This window comes from Castanea sativa, chromosome 4 (genome assembly GCF_040712315.1).
Source record: "Castanea sativa cultivar Marrone di Chiusa Pesio chromosome 4, ASM4071231v1".
In the NCBI taxonomy this organism is placed as follows: domain Eukaryota; kingdom Viridiplantae; phylum Streptophyta; class Magnoliopsida; order Fagales; family Fagaceae; genus Castanea; species Castanea sativa.
This window is the reverse complement of record NC_134016.1, coordinates 44,464,151-44,480,146: the sequence shown is the minus strand read 5'-3', so window position 1 is coordinate 44,480,146 and position 15,996 is coordinate 44,464,151. Positions and strand designations below refer to the sequence as shown.

The 15,996-nt window shown below is 37.4% G+C and overlaps 2 protein-coding genes across 5 annotated transcripts; both read right to left on the bottom strand.

Moving 5' to 3' along the window:
- Positions 1–704: 704 nt before the first annotated feature.
- On the bottom strand, positions 705–7,722 carry LOC142631173 (plant intracellular Ras-group-related LRR protein 1-like). The gene is made up of 3 exons (XM_075805270.1): positions 6,798–7,722; positions 1,731–1,897; positions 705–1,629 (listed from the first exon to the last, which is right to left on the bottom strand). The coding sequence occupies exons 1-3, from the start codon at positions 7,632–7,634 to the stop codon at positions 990–992; spliced, it is 1,644 nt and encodes a 547-aa protein (XP_075661385.1). The 5' UTR covers positions 7,635–7,722; the 3' UTR covers positions 705–989.
- A 1,341-nt stretch (positions 7,723–9,063) lies between these two features.
- LOC142630590 (C2 and GRAM domain-containing protein At5g50170) lies at positions 9,064–15,756 on the bottom strand. 4 transcript variants are annotated; one of them, XR_012843354.1, is made up of 11 exons: positions 15,197–15,756; positions 13,255–14,466; positions 12,947–13,129; positions 12,555–12,838; positions 12,220–12,336; positions 11,414–11,676; positions 11,077–11,293; positions 10,541–10,813; positions 10,175–10,387; positions 9,411–9,626; positions 9,064–9,255 (listed from the first exon to the last, which is right to left on the bottom strand). XR_012843354.1 is itself a non-coding variant. In XM_075804607.1 (10 exons), exons 1-9 carry the CDS (start codon positions 15,543–15,545, stop codon positions 10,184–10,186), a joined length of 3,102 nt encoding a protein of 1,033 aa, XP_075660722.1. In that variant the 5' UTR covers positions 15,546–15,756; the 3' UTR covers positions 9,390–9,626; positions 10,175–10,183. The 4 variants fall into 4 exon arrangements, 3 of the variants coding, with proteins under 3 accessions (XP_075660722.1, XP_075660721.1, XP_075660723.1); XM_075804607.1 differs by lacking the exon at positions 9,064–9,255 and having other exon boundaries at positions 9,390–9,626; XM_075804606.1 differs by lacking the exons at positions 9,064–9,255; positions 9,411–9,626 and having other exon boundaries at positions 9,859–10,387.
- Between the last annotated feature and the right edge of the window lie 240 nt (positions 15,757–15,996).

Below are 15,996 nucleotides of genomic sequence, written 5' to 3'. Positions count from 1 at the left end.
CAACACAGCCACAAAGAAACCCACGAAATCCAGCCACAGCCACGCCACGAAATCCACGGCGTTCTTGAGTTCGATGAAGGCGGTGCCGATGGAGCTTGGATCGGCAATGGAGCTTGGATCGGCGGTGAGATGGAGGACTGGGCGAGATGAGTCGGCGGCATGGGACGGTGACGTGGGCGATGAAGATGAGGATCGGCGGTGAAATGGAGGACTGGTCGGCGAAGAACAGGTCGGCGAAGATCGGCGAAGAACAGGTTGGCGAAGACTGGCGAAGAACAGGTCGGCGAAGCAGAGAGTAGATGAGGGAAAAAAAAAAAAAAAAAAAAAGAGAGACAGAAGGAAAAATGAAGAAAGAAGAAAAGCCGGAGAGAGTGAGAAAAAGAAAGAAAGAGAAAATATTTTTTAAATGAAAGAGAGAGAGAGAGAGAGAAATTTAATAAAATAATAATTTTTTTTTTACCTTTGAGCTACAGTGCACATCTATCTTTAGATGTGCACTGTAGTTGGAAGCAAAAATTTTTTTGCTATAGCTCCACTGCTGGAGCATCATTTTTTGTGTTTGAGAAGTTAAAAAATAGCAATATACCTATATAGCACCACTGCTGTGAGTGCTCTAAGAGTGATGAGATAGCTCCTCGATGCATGATGTTCTATAAAAGCAGTTGAAACAATTTTGATTAAGGTAATGAAAATTGCAAGACAGCTGCCAAAATTAGACACTCCAGATATAGTGAATGTACAAGTACAACTATAAGCATTCAACTGTTGTCATCAGAAACAGTATGCACATCAGGCTACCTATTATTTTTTCCTACAAAACTCATATTTCCAAACATTTGAACTGGAAAAAAAAAAGAACAAAATTTAGTAAGATATGGATGCAGTAGAAAATTGCAGCAGACCAAAGCCACCAGTTTGATCTTCCTTAGCTTTGGCATTTGAGCGAAGAAAAGTGTGACACTCAAAACGAGTCATGAATTATCAGAGCATCATAGCTGCTGATCAAGAAACGGGTCTTTAGGAGATCCCCCCCTGGGAGATCCCAAGTATTCTGAAACATTTGTAACGTAATTTTTCAACCAGGAGGTGCTGCGAGTCAACCATCCAGTCTGAGTCTGTTCTTGCATTTCAAGCATGCTTTTCCTTTCTTCCTCCACCAGTATATCTAGCCACCTCTTAGCCATGAAAACTTTGATAGCTTCGACCCCTTCCTTGACAACCTCCGCTGGTGGGATTACAAGAGGATTTTGCTCCAGGTTGAGTTTGGTCAAATTATCAAGCCGACCAAATGTATCGGGAAGAGCATGAATTTGATTGTTGCTGAGATCAAGTTCCTTGAGGTTGGTCAAATCGCCAAAAGTGTCAGGAAGTTCTGTCAGGTCACTAAAGTTACTGCTGAGGTTGAGAATTTCCAGGCTAGTCAATTTTCCAATCATGGATGGGAGGCCATGGAGCTCATTGAAATGAGCATCGAGAGATTGTAAAGACTTCATCTCACATACAGAAGAGGGAAGGGAACGAATCTTGTTCAACTGGATTGAAAGCTTTTGTAGAAATACCAATTCATAACCGATGTTTGTTGGCAAATATGCAAGATTGTTGAAGCTCACATCTAACTCCACCAATGACCTGAATTATTCAAGAAATAAAACTAAATATTTCGAAAAGTAAAGGAAAAACATGTGTCACTTTAATTTTTTTTTCCCCTTTTCTTTGGCAATAATAATAACCTGCAATGACAGATGGTGTCAGGAAGGGCAACTAGCTTGTTTCCTGAGACATTTAGAAATTTCAATTTTTGCAACAATCCAATAGAATCAGGCAGTATCTCCAAAAGATTAGATGCGGCGTTAAGCTCCTCCAGATTTTCTAGTCCCGCTATGGAGTCAGGGATGAACTGTTACTTTCACACAAAAATTAATTAGGGACAGCAATAAACCCAGTAAACTATTGTCGGTGCATTGTGATAAGTTAATCATGCAATACTTGATTTTTTTATTATAAAAGAAGAAGAAGAAGAAATGATGCAAAGAGAAGTTTGTGTTAAACAATTGTAACTGATATGTACAAAAAAAATTAATGTCCAGCAAATGTGCAGATTTCAGGGGTGGGAATGTGTTCATGGTCCCATTACTGATCAATTTTCACAAAAAAGAAGTTACTTACATAATATACTAAAAATCAAGAAAGAGGAAACTATTTGTTAATAAGCTTCAACATAGACATGAACAGAAAATGATTGCTCTATAGCTAACACAAGGAGTGCTAATTTTAACAATTTTGGCAAAAGAATGCTTAATCTATCAGTTCTAGATGGTCCTAACAAAACTTGAATTCGAATATGTGATTAAATTGGAAGTGTAAGACACTTAATAGAGAGTAACCGGCATGCTTACTGATAAATAATAATAAACAGCGAGTAACTAGTATGATAGGCTACTCTAATATACTATTGGATCAACAAATGATTGCACATTTCAGAAACTGGAACATCTCCGTTCAAGGATTCCACAATCTAATAAATTCCTTGCTGGTCCAAAATAATTGAACACTGATAATTACTTGTCCATGATACACTTATGCTTTCAGTTATTCCACATAAAACCCTTGTGAAAACAATAATAGGTGAGAGAGGTTTGTGAAACATGAGCCACATTCACTGTCTCTTGACCAGATTACACCCATGGTACTATGATCCTATCTTGCCTAGTATGATTGCACCATGTTGACTCTTTTTAAGCCTTGAAGGTTAGCACAACAGCAGCCAAGCACAAAACAACATGAAGCATATCATTTAACAAGAGGGAAAAAAAAAAAAAAGGAGAAGAAGTGGAAATTCAGGTGAAATAGTCAACCTTTGGATATTGGGAGGGAAAAAACAAAGAAATATTAAAATGGACCTTTAAAGGTGAAACTTAGGCCAGAAAAGTTGCTGAAAATACGTACAAGATGAGTTGTTACTGATGTAACCAAGCCTCAACATATTTAAAGCATTTGAACACATAGACATTATTTATTTTACTTTTGTTTTCCTATGTTTCCAAACCACTGGGATTTCTTTTTCTTTTTCTTTTTTTTCTTTTTTGATAATCCAAACCACTGGGATTTCTTATGCTGGTATAGCGAATAGTTTCTAACTTTCTGTACTTGAGCCTTTAGGTTTTGGAGAGAAGTGGAGGAAGTAGATTGCATTTTGTATCTCTACTGTGAGATTTTTAATGTTAATTAATGATACCCCCTCAAGTTTTTTAATAGTACTGTACTAAAGAGTTGAGATGAGGAGATCTTTATTTCCTTCGTTGTTTATTCTAATTATGGAAATCTTGAGTTGTATGTTGATACGATTTTGTTTTGTGATTCTTCAGCTTCTAAAGCACATCTGTGCTACACTTATGTTTGAAAGCAGTTACAAGTAGCGATTGACTTGAGTAAAGGCAAGATGGTAACTGGGGGGATGTTGAAAATCTGGCTGTGTTGGCTGCACTATTCGGCTATAAGGTGGGTTCATCATATAAAAATATTGCAGTCTGAAACATGGTTCATGAAAAGATGGAGAAAAGATTAGTTACAACAACAACAACAACCAAGCCTAAGTCCCAAAACTTGGCTCAGTTATGTATCTTGGTTATGTATCCTCAATGTACTAATCATGGCCGACCACATATATTCTTTTTCCTAATTCTATGCCATCCAAAATCATACTTTCCTATCACCACCTCAATAGACATGTCCTTTTTTACTACTACTAATGCTAGTTTAGACCTTCCTTCACCTTGTTTTCATTCTCTCAACTTGAATCAACTTTGTTCCTTATTGGTACATTAATTGCTCTCCTTTGCACATGAACAAATAATCTCAACGATTCTCCCATATCTTTTCATCAATACTACAACAACAACAACCAAGCCTTAGTGCCAAAAGTTTGGAGCTAGGTTGCACCGACATGCCATTTTTGGCGAAGTACCGGTGTCCGACATGTGTTGGACACTGATATCGGCAAGACTCGCTAGACTCTGGTGTCCGAGCGGTGTCTTTTTATTTTCTTCTCCGACATGACGCCGACACGTCGTGGATCAAGGAAGACGATTTTGTATTGTTTCAGCCGGTATGGCCCGTATATATTGTACCAGTCAGTAGACAGGTACAGAAACACTGAAGTTTCGTGCCGGTGTAAATATCGGCCATACCGGGATAAATACCGAATTTTGAAATTAATAGATACCGGACGGTATCGAACTTACACACAAAAACGCCGATTTCTCTCTCCTAACGCCAGACTGAGCTGTGTCTTTCCATCTCTTTTTCTTCCTCACACTGGCAGTGGGCGACAGTGTGTTGAGAAACAGGGCTGAGAGAGAGAGAGATGAAAGTGAAACCATGGAATTGAAAGAGACAACAAGATAGATCTGTAAATGTGTGAACTGAAGAGAGTTAAGAGATTGAAAAAAATTTGAAAGTATGAGAGATAAGGAGTGTGAACTGTAAAGTAGTAATTTCTATCCAAAATTTGTGTGAAGTAGACTGAAAAACCAAGGACATATTGGAACTTGGAGTGACAGGCTATTAGGCATAGGGAGTAGTGGTTGAGTGAATAAAGAAAAGAAAAACAATAAATAATATTTAAATGTTTTAGTTGTGAGTAACTTTTATTTAAACATTATACACAATAATTTTTTTTTAAAGAATCGTGTACAATGATTACTAAAATAATATATTAATCTGATAAAAGTTTCTCCCTAAAGAAAATCTTTTAATAGTATTTATTTTATATATCAATGAAAATAATTGTTGTTAATATATATATATATATATATATATATATATATATATATATATATAAAATTGCCATACCCATGTCGTGTCATACCCATATTTTTCAAAAATTGAAAATTGCCGTACCTCCGTATCCGTACCCGTGTCCCTGTCGGTGCAACTTAGATTTGGAGTCTTCTATTGATCCTAATCTTTTTATCAAGAAGTAGGAAAAATTATATTTGTCTTAGGAAAGTCATATAACCTTACAACCACATTATCTAACCTTCCAACCAACTTCCTTTTTGTTTAATATTCCTACACATGTAGCTAAAAGAATAGGAAAGATTCATCGGAATTTTCTATAGGGTGGGAGAGATGAATAATTCAAATTTGATTCAGTTTAGTGCATAGTCTTCTATTGATCCTAATCTTTTTACCAATAAGTAGGAAAAATTATATTTGTCTAAGGGAAGTCATATAACCTTACAACCACATTATCTAACCTTCCAACCAACTTCCTTTTTGTTTAATATTCCTACACATGTAGCTAAAAGAATAGGAAAGATTCATCGGAATTTTCTATAGGGTGGGAGAGATGAATAATTCAAATTTGATTCATTTTAGTGCATTGGAATGAGGTGTGCTCTCCTACAAAAACCAACAGTTTAGGACTTCTAAAGCGATTAGAAGATCTTACATGGTATCTTCTCTGTTGTTTTCAATAAAGGAGGATAGATCTCGCTATTAGATCTACTAATTCGTTAGAGCGTTCAATGATTGAATTTAGCACAGATGGATTTTTTTTATGGATTCATTGTACACTGATATTACTTATGATAGACAATTAGACTCGATGAGATGGAGTTGAACAGTGAAGATAATCTTTTTCGATTACTAGGAACCTCTTCAAGGTAAAGAAATTTGGACCCACCCATATCAACCCCAAATGCACGACCCCACCCCCAAGAACCATACCCCACCCCCAAGAACCATGCATTGAATAATCCTGACACTCAAATCCCAAACCCATGAGGGAGCACAACCTAAGGCCTACCAATCAGGATATCACATGTGGGCTAAATTTATTGTTTGTTCTTATTATGATAAATAAAAGGGTACCTTTAGTACTTGGTGCCAAAGAAAACCACATTTCTGTGTAGATTGCTTCTTTTGGTAAAATCTTGACATTACATAAATATTTTATCTGGAACGTAACTCTACATTGTGTTATATGAACCATTTGTAGAGAGAAGAAAACCCATACTTTTCAAGGGGTTGAAAAATCTCTCTTTGTTTTGGGTTTTCAAGAACGCACTTTAAGGGTGTGTGGTGAAAATAAGGAAGATGGAAAATAGAGAGAGGAAAATAAGGCAAAAAATGTTGTTTTCCATCGTTCGGTTGGGGAAGGAAAATAGGGAGGATGAAGTTTTCTTCCCGGGCCCACATTTCTTTTTCCTCTCAAATTGGGAGGAAAATGTGGGAAAAAAAGTGCTAGAGTAGCACTTTTACAAAAATGCCCCATTCCCACCAACTCATTCATAACCACCTATTACCCTCACACTTATGTAATAAAAGTATAATAATTAATTTATATAAATTACATTTTTCATCCTACTTTTTTCTCTCTCCAACCAAACAAAAGAGTTTTCCACTTTCCACCCCTCCAACTGAACACACGAGGGAAAAAGTTTTCCCTCCTCCCACTTTTCCATGCTCCCACAATTTTCCATTCTCACACTTTTTCACCCCTCTAACCGAACGGACCCTTAGCTTCCAAAATGCCAATAATGCCAATAGCTGTTGCAAAATGGTATTTTGGGTTTTAAGAATGCGCTTTTAACTTCCAAAATGCCAATAACCTGTCGCAATACGGTGTTTTGGGTTTTAAGATTGCGCTTATAGCTTCCAAAATGCCTAACCAAACGAACCCTTAATACAATCATAAAGCTTAATTGAATTCTAAAAGCAAACTTTGAAATCAGAGAAATCACATAATCACAAACTTAATCAAAACGCTAAAAATAAATAAATAACAGCATTACCTCAAGCTGATTACTCGAAACGTCAAGCACGACGAGGCTCCGAATCCGGCCGAAAGCCTCGGGCAAGAACCGGAGCCTCCGACCCGACAAATTGACCCGCTCCACTCCTTTCCCGGAAGCCTCATGCAAAAGCCCAATCACATCCTCATTCGGCTCCTCGTCCTCCTCCACCACCTCATCCTCCGCCGCGGCGTTCTCATCAGACTCCTCCGTCGCCGTCGCCGTCGCCGCCGACTCCTCCGCCTGCCTGTAAATCTTCACGAGCCTCTCCTCCGCCTCCTTCAGAAGCCTCTCGTACGCATCGTGCATCTCCTCGAGCTGAATCACCGCCTTGTACACCTGCTTCTCCTTCTCCGCCGCTTTCCTACACTCGTTCTCGCGCTCCGACAGGTGCGCCCTCCACTCCAGCCTGTCCACGTCGGACGGCCGAGGAGACAGCACGTTCTCCTCCAGCTGCTTCGCGAGGCTAGCCTCGATATCCATCAGCTTCGCTCTCGCCTTATCGACGGCCTCGTGGTCCGGTCGCGGACCTAGGGTTTTCAGCACGGATCGGGTCTGCGACACGTCGGAGATCGCCCGGGTCATCGAAGCGAGCACCTTCGGGTGTGCCAAGTGAGGCATGTCGTCTTCGATTTGCGCCGCCGAGGAAGACGAAGACGGATCGCCCGACGACGACAACGAAGCCGGCGGTGGTATTAGCGATTTCGACGGCGGCGACGCTGGCTGTTCGATATCGACTTCGGACGTAGAAAATCCGGGTTTGGACCCGGGTCCGAGAGAAGGAAGTCGGGCCAAAACATAAGAGAGAATCGGAAAACTTTTCGGATTCGGATCCATTTTTTTGTTGTTGTTGTTGTGGGGGAGTGGTTTTGGATTGGTATGGAGTTTTTTGAACGTTAAAAACTGAAAGAGAGAGAGTGAGTGTGGATTGAAACAATGGGCGTGGATATTGGTTTGGATAATAACAGAATTGAGGAGGGAAGTGATAAAGTCACCTGAAGGTGGAGTTTTTTGGGGACATGGAATTGACGGTTAGGATTTGACGAAAGAAACGCTGTGAGGCTCCTGACGAAAGAATTGACGGTTAAGATTTGACGAAAGAAACGCTGTTAACATTTGTAGGGTTTTGATTTCCACGTGGCGATTCGGGGAATACGGTTGATCTAGAAAGCGTGTGACTAGGGTGCGGTTTCGTTGCTATCTGTTAGCTTCTTTTCTGTTTTTTTTTGGAAACCTATCTGTTACCAAAATTAGTTATTGAATTCTAGAAATTTCTGGTGGTGAAGTTTTTAATTTTTTTTATTCCATAAATGTAATTATATATATTTTTTAATTCATAAATAATATTATTGTTTTTTAAAAAAATTATGTGTTTATTATACATAAAAAGGTATTCATGAAAATATCATAAAACACCCATTGATATACAAAATCGTTTCACACACATCATCTAAAAACAACTAAAATTGTGACTTAAAATCTCGATTTTTTTTTTAATTCAATTATTAGGAGGGATTTGAAACTGAATATTACTGTAAAAATAAGTATTTGAAAAAAAAAAAAAAAGAATCTTTGAGAGATGGGTAAATGAAATTATTGTTGAAAATTGAAATATTATTAATTTTGAAAGATCAAAAAGTTCCAAGAGGATCTTTTTGTCAGTATTCTTGAATATTGTAGCTATAAATACTACTTTTTCTTTCATTAAAATCTGAATCGCCATCCGTTGTCCACGTTTTGGTCAATAAAATATAACTTTTGGTAGCAATGGGGCCAATGATGAACATGACAATTATTAAACACTATTCTTTAATTTATTTATTTTTCAGTTATTTCTGTTGGGAGTGAAAAGCATATTTTTCTGCAGAAGTTCATTTAAAAAAAACCAGAAGCTGGTTTTGACCTAGCTAGGTCTCCCTTTGAGCATGATTAATAGCTGAGAGCTTATTCAATTCTTTTTTTAAACTTTTTCAATAATGACTCCCTTGAGATGTTCCAAAAGGCAATGTAGATTTGTGTTAGTCACTGCTATTGCATGCCCATTCTCCATAATAGCAGTTTTTAAATTTGAAGGGGTTGAGTATATGAAAAGAAAAATATAAAAAATTTAGACCTGATTCTAATAGGTCGATGAAAGCCCATACAAGTATGATGAAGGGAGAAACATCATGATGGAACTAGTAAAACTTATTTGCTGCCCAAAAAGAAAAAAATAATGTCTTATTCTAAATCCATAAAAAAAAAAAATCCATGAGATTTCATTTTTCTATAATTTGATTGTAATGGGTGTAAAAATTTGAACATTGAATGTCTTCATTAGAAATATCGGAATGTGTCAATCAATTGAATTATAAGGGCTTATGGAAAATTCATAAGATTAAACTTTAAAATTAGTCATTGATTGTATTTATTTTCATTGGAACTCCACAGGTTTAGAGAAAGTAGATTAGTGCTGACTCTGTATCCAAAAAAAAAAAGAAAAAAAGATTAGTGCTGACTCAGTTGTTACTTGTAACTCCACCCATAATGACTATGAAGTGAATGAATTGACAACTTTGAGACTTAACCAAAGATTATGTTATCATAATCAAAGTGAAAATCCCCAATAGTTACCTTTTGGGTGAAATCATTCACCTCCCCCCAAAAGGCACTCTTTTTATTGGGCATTACTCGTCAGTCATCTTCAATTGCTTTCTTGCCCACTTGACTTGTATTGGCCAAGAATTGCTTTGAAACGCGCTAGAACTCTACAAATTTTCAATGAGTTCTTAAAAGACCTTTTTTTTATGAATAGTATATGGACTAGTACTCCATGGCATAGTTTGGTACCTGAGAACACTCAACACTCACATTAATGGTGTATAATATATATAAAAAAAAAAAAACAATTTATAAAATAATATATTAATGAAACGTTATGTAAAATAGATAATTTGATATGATATATTTTGAAAAGTCTCTATCTAAAATAGAAAAAATATGTTTTTATGCTAAAATAGACAAATTTTTGCACAAGTTAATACGAATGTTTAACATAGATTATTTGACTACCTTCTTTCAATATCCAAAACCTAATAAATCATAATTCTCTAGAATAACAGAAAAAACAACAATAATAGTAATAACAATGCCTTAGTCCTAAAATGCTAAAACTATGGGGTCCTTCACGGTTATTTTTCTATGTCATTCTATCCTATCCAAAATTAAAAGAAATACAAGAATGAAATGGTAAGTTAGAGCATTGGATACACTTGGCAAAATTCCTTGGAACATGTTTTGTTCTAAAAATGTTTTGTATTTACTTCAACATTATGCACTTTCAGCTTTCCATAGAAAAGCACATTGAATGACAGGAGCTCAAAGTATGTAATATGTACCAAATGGAACTATCCTGATGAGTTTGCAAAGAGAATCTCTATTTCAGCAAGTTCAAATATCTCCTTCAGTCTATTGGTAAACTTCTCAGTTATGTTCCGGGTGATCCTCTGCTGAAACTTGGTGCTTTTAAGCCAGGTAATACCCATGTAAACATCACACTTACACGCGCAATGAGCAAGGGGAGATTTCTCAATTTGGTACCTAAAGTGAACCTGCATGTAAAAGGCATCACAAGAAGAAAAATATTTCATTCATTGTTACTCCTTTGTTAGGTTCGTTAAGTACACAAGAAGTTGACTGAAAACAAAATGGAGCAATAAATGGCGGATTGTAAGATTAAAAGTTTCCAAGTTTTTGTCACATACACGGAAGTGATCGCCAAATGGGACACCATGTAGAGCCATAACTTCATTGACAATCCACCCTTCATTTTTAGCAATTGGAAACTTTTGTTGTGTGCATGTGACATCCCCTCCAAAAGCTGAGACATGGCGATTGAACTTGTAAGACAGACGTCGTTCATAAACATCAGGCTTCACCGGTTCCCATGTGGTAGTTGTATAATTAAGACAACCAGATTTTCCCATAATTTTATGCTCCAACTTTCCTCCATCAAACATATCCATCAATGATTTTATCTGCACCATTACCCAACAAACTTTCAGCACCAAAAAAAGAGTTCATCAAAGAGAAAAAAAGGGGGGGGGGGGTGAATAAGGTAAGGTAGTGTTAGCACCAGCTGCCAAACTTAGCAGCTTCTAAAGAAATAGTGTGTGTTATTAATGGACGTGAATCTATAGTTTTAATATTTGGGTTCAAAACAAGAATAGATGTTAGAGGAGGACCATCTTGAATGCTTAATGAAGATATGGAGAAGCGAATGGGAGAATAGACCACTCACATTGACAGGAAGTTCTGCATTGTAAAACTTGGATATATTTGCATCTTCAGCATCCAGACTTGATCCTGCATCAACTCTGGATGCATCTTCAGCATCCAGAATGGACCCTGCATCTTCAAGTATGATGGACCTCTCATCTTGATCCTCCTGCGTTTTTGCAATTTGTTCTTTCTGCTCAGGGGTCAATGTTCTTGTTCTCCACAATGCCATAATTGTTCTATGAGTACAACATGGTGAATCATCAAATTTCACATTTATAGAAGTGTGCAAATTAGATAATTTTTTTTTAAGTTCAATTATGAGAATGCTTTTGTGAAGCATTTCATTACACTACTACCTGCTAGCAACATTGAATGACACAAATGATTGGAAATAAAATTTGAGTCTGCCTTCTTCATCTTGAGATTTTGCACCATGCCTTGCATCAAGACCTCGACCCTTCCGTAGAACTAAGACCAAAGTAGGGCTACCCACAGATGCCAGGGTCGGAGGAAGCACTTGGATAGCTTCAATATCCTCCCAAAGAAAGAAAAAACTGGTTTTATGTCCAAATAAATTGGCATAAAACCCCACAATTCTTGCTGATAGAAAGAGCTTTCCCTGCACCAAAAGTCATCCTTAACTTCAAGTTACAGAGACAGAAATAACCTGGTAAACTAAAAAGCAAATACAATCGGGTAGAGTTGGCCACTAGAACTATTTTATACTCTTAACTAAACAAACAGGAGGGACTTTCGCCAAGCATAAAATCATCTCACTGTGTTCTACTTGCAATTTAAATAATACCATTCTGGTTTTGATTTATTTCAACGAGGTGCTTTGTTAGTTTAATACTCGGTTAGTCTTTGATTTCTATTTTAGTACAGCATTGAGGTATTTCATATTACATGGCCAAGATATGCTTAATATTCTATGAATACAAGTTCAATGCATGGAACTTGTATACACCTTATGGATAGAAGTTACTATATCATTGTCAATGCCAACTTCATCACTGTATAGTATTTGATTGAGCTCTGCAACTGTCTACTTAATAAGACCACTAGACCAACTTTAACAAGCTCATTTTTTGGTGCACTCTGAGTTTAGTTTAAAACCATTCCTTAAACAGACACGTACTCCCATGGTGAATATATCTAGTACCTGTAGATGCATTTTTCTCTTCAAAGAGCATGCATAGTCACTGATGAGAAACTCTTCTGGTGGCAAGCTGAACAGTTTCTGGAATGTTGAATTCTTGTGAGGTGATCGTAGATTCAACTGTCAAGCAACCAACAAGCCATTAGATTGACAATTCTGACAGAAAAATAAAAAGGCTGGCAGGTTCAACGGCAAAATGCTAAATAACTAGCACCACCATGACAGAAAAATTGTTATGCATGAGTAGAGGTTGGATAAAACTGAACTAGATCTCATCATATGCATTCACATATAAATTACAAAAGATAATCAAATAAGAAGGTATATTAAGTGCTTACCTTCTTCCCAACTTCCTTTTCCATCTTGGTCAAATACTCCCTAATTTTTTCAACTCCATTGTTATTGTCCAAAAAAATTCTCAAGTGCAATTTTGACTGAGAAGACTGAGCAAACTTTCCTTCAAGGGGCACCCACATGTCCGCGAGTTCAGTAGATGTGTGTTTTAAAAAATTGATCTCAGCATGCCCAAGTGAGGGGCTTTGGTCAAAGGGACCATCAAAATCAAAAACTTCCACATCTAAAACTGATGGCGGTTCTTCCATAGCATCAAACTCAAGTATCTCTGCATGATTTTATAAAGATCAGCCTTGCGGTAAAATTTGGATGAACACATGTCAATGGAAAAATAATTCAAAAACAATAGAACAAATCCAGCATTTAATGGTCTCACCATTCCATTGAGGCTCGCGAGGTTGGAGCTGGACAGAGCTTGTCCTTGTTTTACCATTGCAGGTGAAAACCACATAGGGATTGCAAAACTCTGTTGATTCCAAGGATGCTAAGTTGATCCCTTCAATTAAAGCTATGGTAAGAACCCAACCATCACCTTGGGATTTAACTCCATGATCACTTCCTGTATAAATCAAAGTGAAAAATAAGTGAATCCCAGGTCAAAGTTGGAAAAGTGGTACCAAGTGTGAAAGTGCTTTAGATTCCAGTTGGTTAATAAGATATGAGCTAGGTAGCATAATTTGTTACCTCTCTGAAACCTAGCTTGTATGAAGCGTGAGATCATGTTATAAACTCGCTCCAACTGAATGAATAAGAATCCACAAGTAATAAGCTCCTCAATGCTGTCTGGCAAATCAATTCCATTAAATTCCAAGCCTTGTATTTTCCTGGGCTCAGAAAGTAGAATATGCACTAGAACATACAAAACCATAACAATGGTTGCAACAACAGTGAAATTCCAGAAGTATTCAGTTGCCAAATTCCAGTCTGATTGATGTTCTGTTTGCAAAGTTGCCAGCACATCATCCTTGTTGGATAAGTTCATGGAATCCAACGTTTTAAAATTCTGAGCAAGCAAGTTTGCAAACTGCTCAAAGCTCTCTTTCAGTCCCTGCCGAACTCCTCCTTCAATCATACCTCTCATCATTGTGTTTTGGAGAAAGTTGATGCCCCAAGACACAACAAGATGGGAGGATTCTTCTCCTGAGGATAAAGCTGGTCCACACATTATCTTGTAAAGCAACTCCACCTTGAATGTATTCCCATATGGAACTTCAGGTGTACTTACACTTACTAATACAGCAAGTTCCCCTCCACCTGCTCTGATATAGGTTTGCTCCTCTGTGGCCTTAACAGCCTTGACTAACTTTGATGCAGCTTTTGTGTAGGAAACATTTCGTGTCAGACATGATGTTTCTCCTGATTTCCAAATCCAACACCCCTCTTGCACATCTGTTGTTCCCTGTAGTTCAGCTAATTCTTTTCTAAACTGTGAATCAGGAACAAAAAGAAATGCATTTAGATCATAGGGTGGTACTGCATATATCTGATCTAGAAGAATGCCACCCTGCAGGTTTTCAGGCATTTCTTGTCCATTGTTTCTTGACTGCATTGTATCAATTCCTTCTTCAAAACTAAAAGTAGAGGGATGTTCTTCCATGCAATCCTCATAATCAGATAATGTACTGGACGTCTCCATAGAATCACCGTTTCTTGGGGCTTCTTCATTCTTACTGAATAGCCTCTCTAGACGGCTAGCAACCGCCTTCATCAAATTTTTCCCTTCTGCCATCTTTCGTCTTGGAGCTTTTGAGCCAACTATGTCCTGACTTGATATATGAGGAGGACCTTCTAATTCTTTATGGTCCTCAATTTTGACATTCGAATGCACATAATGGGGTTGCTTGGTCAAAGAATCATGGCCTTTTCCATGAAGAGAAATGGTTAGAAGAATTTTCCCTGTATGCAAGGGGCAAAATTATGACAAACCTAAAACAAACGTTCCCCAAGATGCCTAGAAAGCAAAAACCACACCACCCTAAAGACCTCATTCAAAACTTTGATTGAAATGACAACAGAACCGGTCATGACAACTACCACTCCATCAATCTAGCCTTCAAATGTTATGCCATTGACATACTGTCCCTCGGGTTAATTACAAATAAGTAATAACCAATATGGAAACTACAAATTTAAGGGCAAACAACAGGATCCCAAGCTTAGACAAAAGCCATAGTGCATTTTGTTACCTAAGATAATAAATTCACAATAGGAAAGAGGGTCACCTTTTTCCTATACCATAAGACAACAAAATTGGATCTCCTAAATCATGAGTAGAAAAGAAGAACGAAATTTCCAAGCGTCCCTCGCATACATGAAATCTGCATAATTTGCTTCTCACTAATTGTATTTATTTACTATTTTTTTTCAAATGTTATCGCTTTATTAACAAATGCCCTTAATTGTTGATAAACTATTTTAGGAAAGTTTGACGCCACTTTTATAGGAAATATAAAAAATTGTCAACACAATTAATTGTTAATCATTTTCGCATAGAATATTTTTAAAAATAGTTCTAAAACCAATGTAGTTAATACATTTGTTAACATTTCACATTGACTTGTTGCACAATATTGAAACCAATTGCTTAAAACATAATAAAAGAAATAGTACTGAGAGAGGTACTAACCATAATCTTCATTAATAAATTTCCCAGCCTTAGGCCTTTCAAGTGGAAACCATGTAGGCAGCAAGGTATGATTTTCCTCAGCAGCAATGGACCAGACAGGAATTCGAACCCGACCCACCAAATCCCTTGAGCCATGGAATACTCTAGGCTCATCATCATGGTGAAACAAAGACACAACAAGCTCTTCATCCGTGTCATGGACCCTGAACACAAACTCTTCATTCCAAACTGGCATCATGGTGTTCCTCAAAATCCTAGTCTTGGACTTGTGCTTCCCAACCTGAAGCTTCACGTACGAGTCCTTCACACTCAAATCCTTGGCCTCCAACACGTACACATATAGCCTCATGTCTATTAAAAAAAAATCTTACACCTCTAATACTACTTGAAAAAAAGAAAACTGGGTTTGAAGGGGCTTAAAGTTAGAGACTTGGGATTGTTGTTGTTGTTGTTGTTGTTGATGTATATGTACTTGTTTGAAGAGAGAGAGAGAATTGTTTGTGAAGCCATGAGGAGACGTGGATGTAGAAGCAAGAGGACACGAGGGAGGTGAGTAAGTACGAAAAGGGTCGGTTTGGTTTACATTTTCGGTAAAGGCCGAATGGGGCTTTGATTCGTTGATATTGCTACTTTTAAACAGTTATCCACTTTGTGTTCTTTGTTTGTATTAGTTTTATAGTGAGGCTTTTTCATTCCCAAAGCTGTGTTTTTTGAGTTTGAGAAGTTTTTGGAATCAGAAAAAGAGTGAGGGGAGATGGGGACACATGAGTACACGCTCCACATGGGACCAGATTTGATTT

Coding starts and splice junctions, on each gene's coding strand:
- LOC142631173 (XM_075805270.1), bottom strand. CDS start 7,634: ATGGATCCGAATCCGAAAAGTTTTCCGATTCTCTCTTATGTTTTGGCC. Junction 1,898..6,797: donor TTTCGAGTAATCAGCTTGAG/GTAATGCTGTTA, acceptor TGAAAGTAACAG/TTCATCCCTGACTCCATAGC. Junction 1,630..1,730: donor GACACCATCTGTCATTGCAG/GTTATTATTATT, acceptor TGAATAATTCAG/GTCATTGGTGGAGTTAGATG.
- LOC142630590 (XM_075804607.1), bottom strand. CDS start 15,545: ATGAGGCTATATGTGTACGTGTTGGAGGCCAAGGATTTGAGTGTGAAG. Junction 12,839..12,946: donor TCGCGAGCCTCAATGGAATG/GTGAGACCATTA, acceptor AAAATCATGCAG/AGATACTTGAGTTTGATGCT. Junction 11,677..12,219: donor AGAGAAAAATGCATCTACAG/GTACTAGATATA, acceptor CTTTTGGTGCAG/GGAAAGCTCTTTCTATCAGC.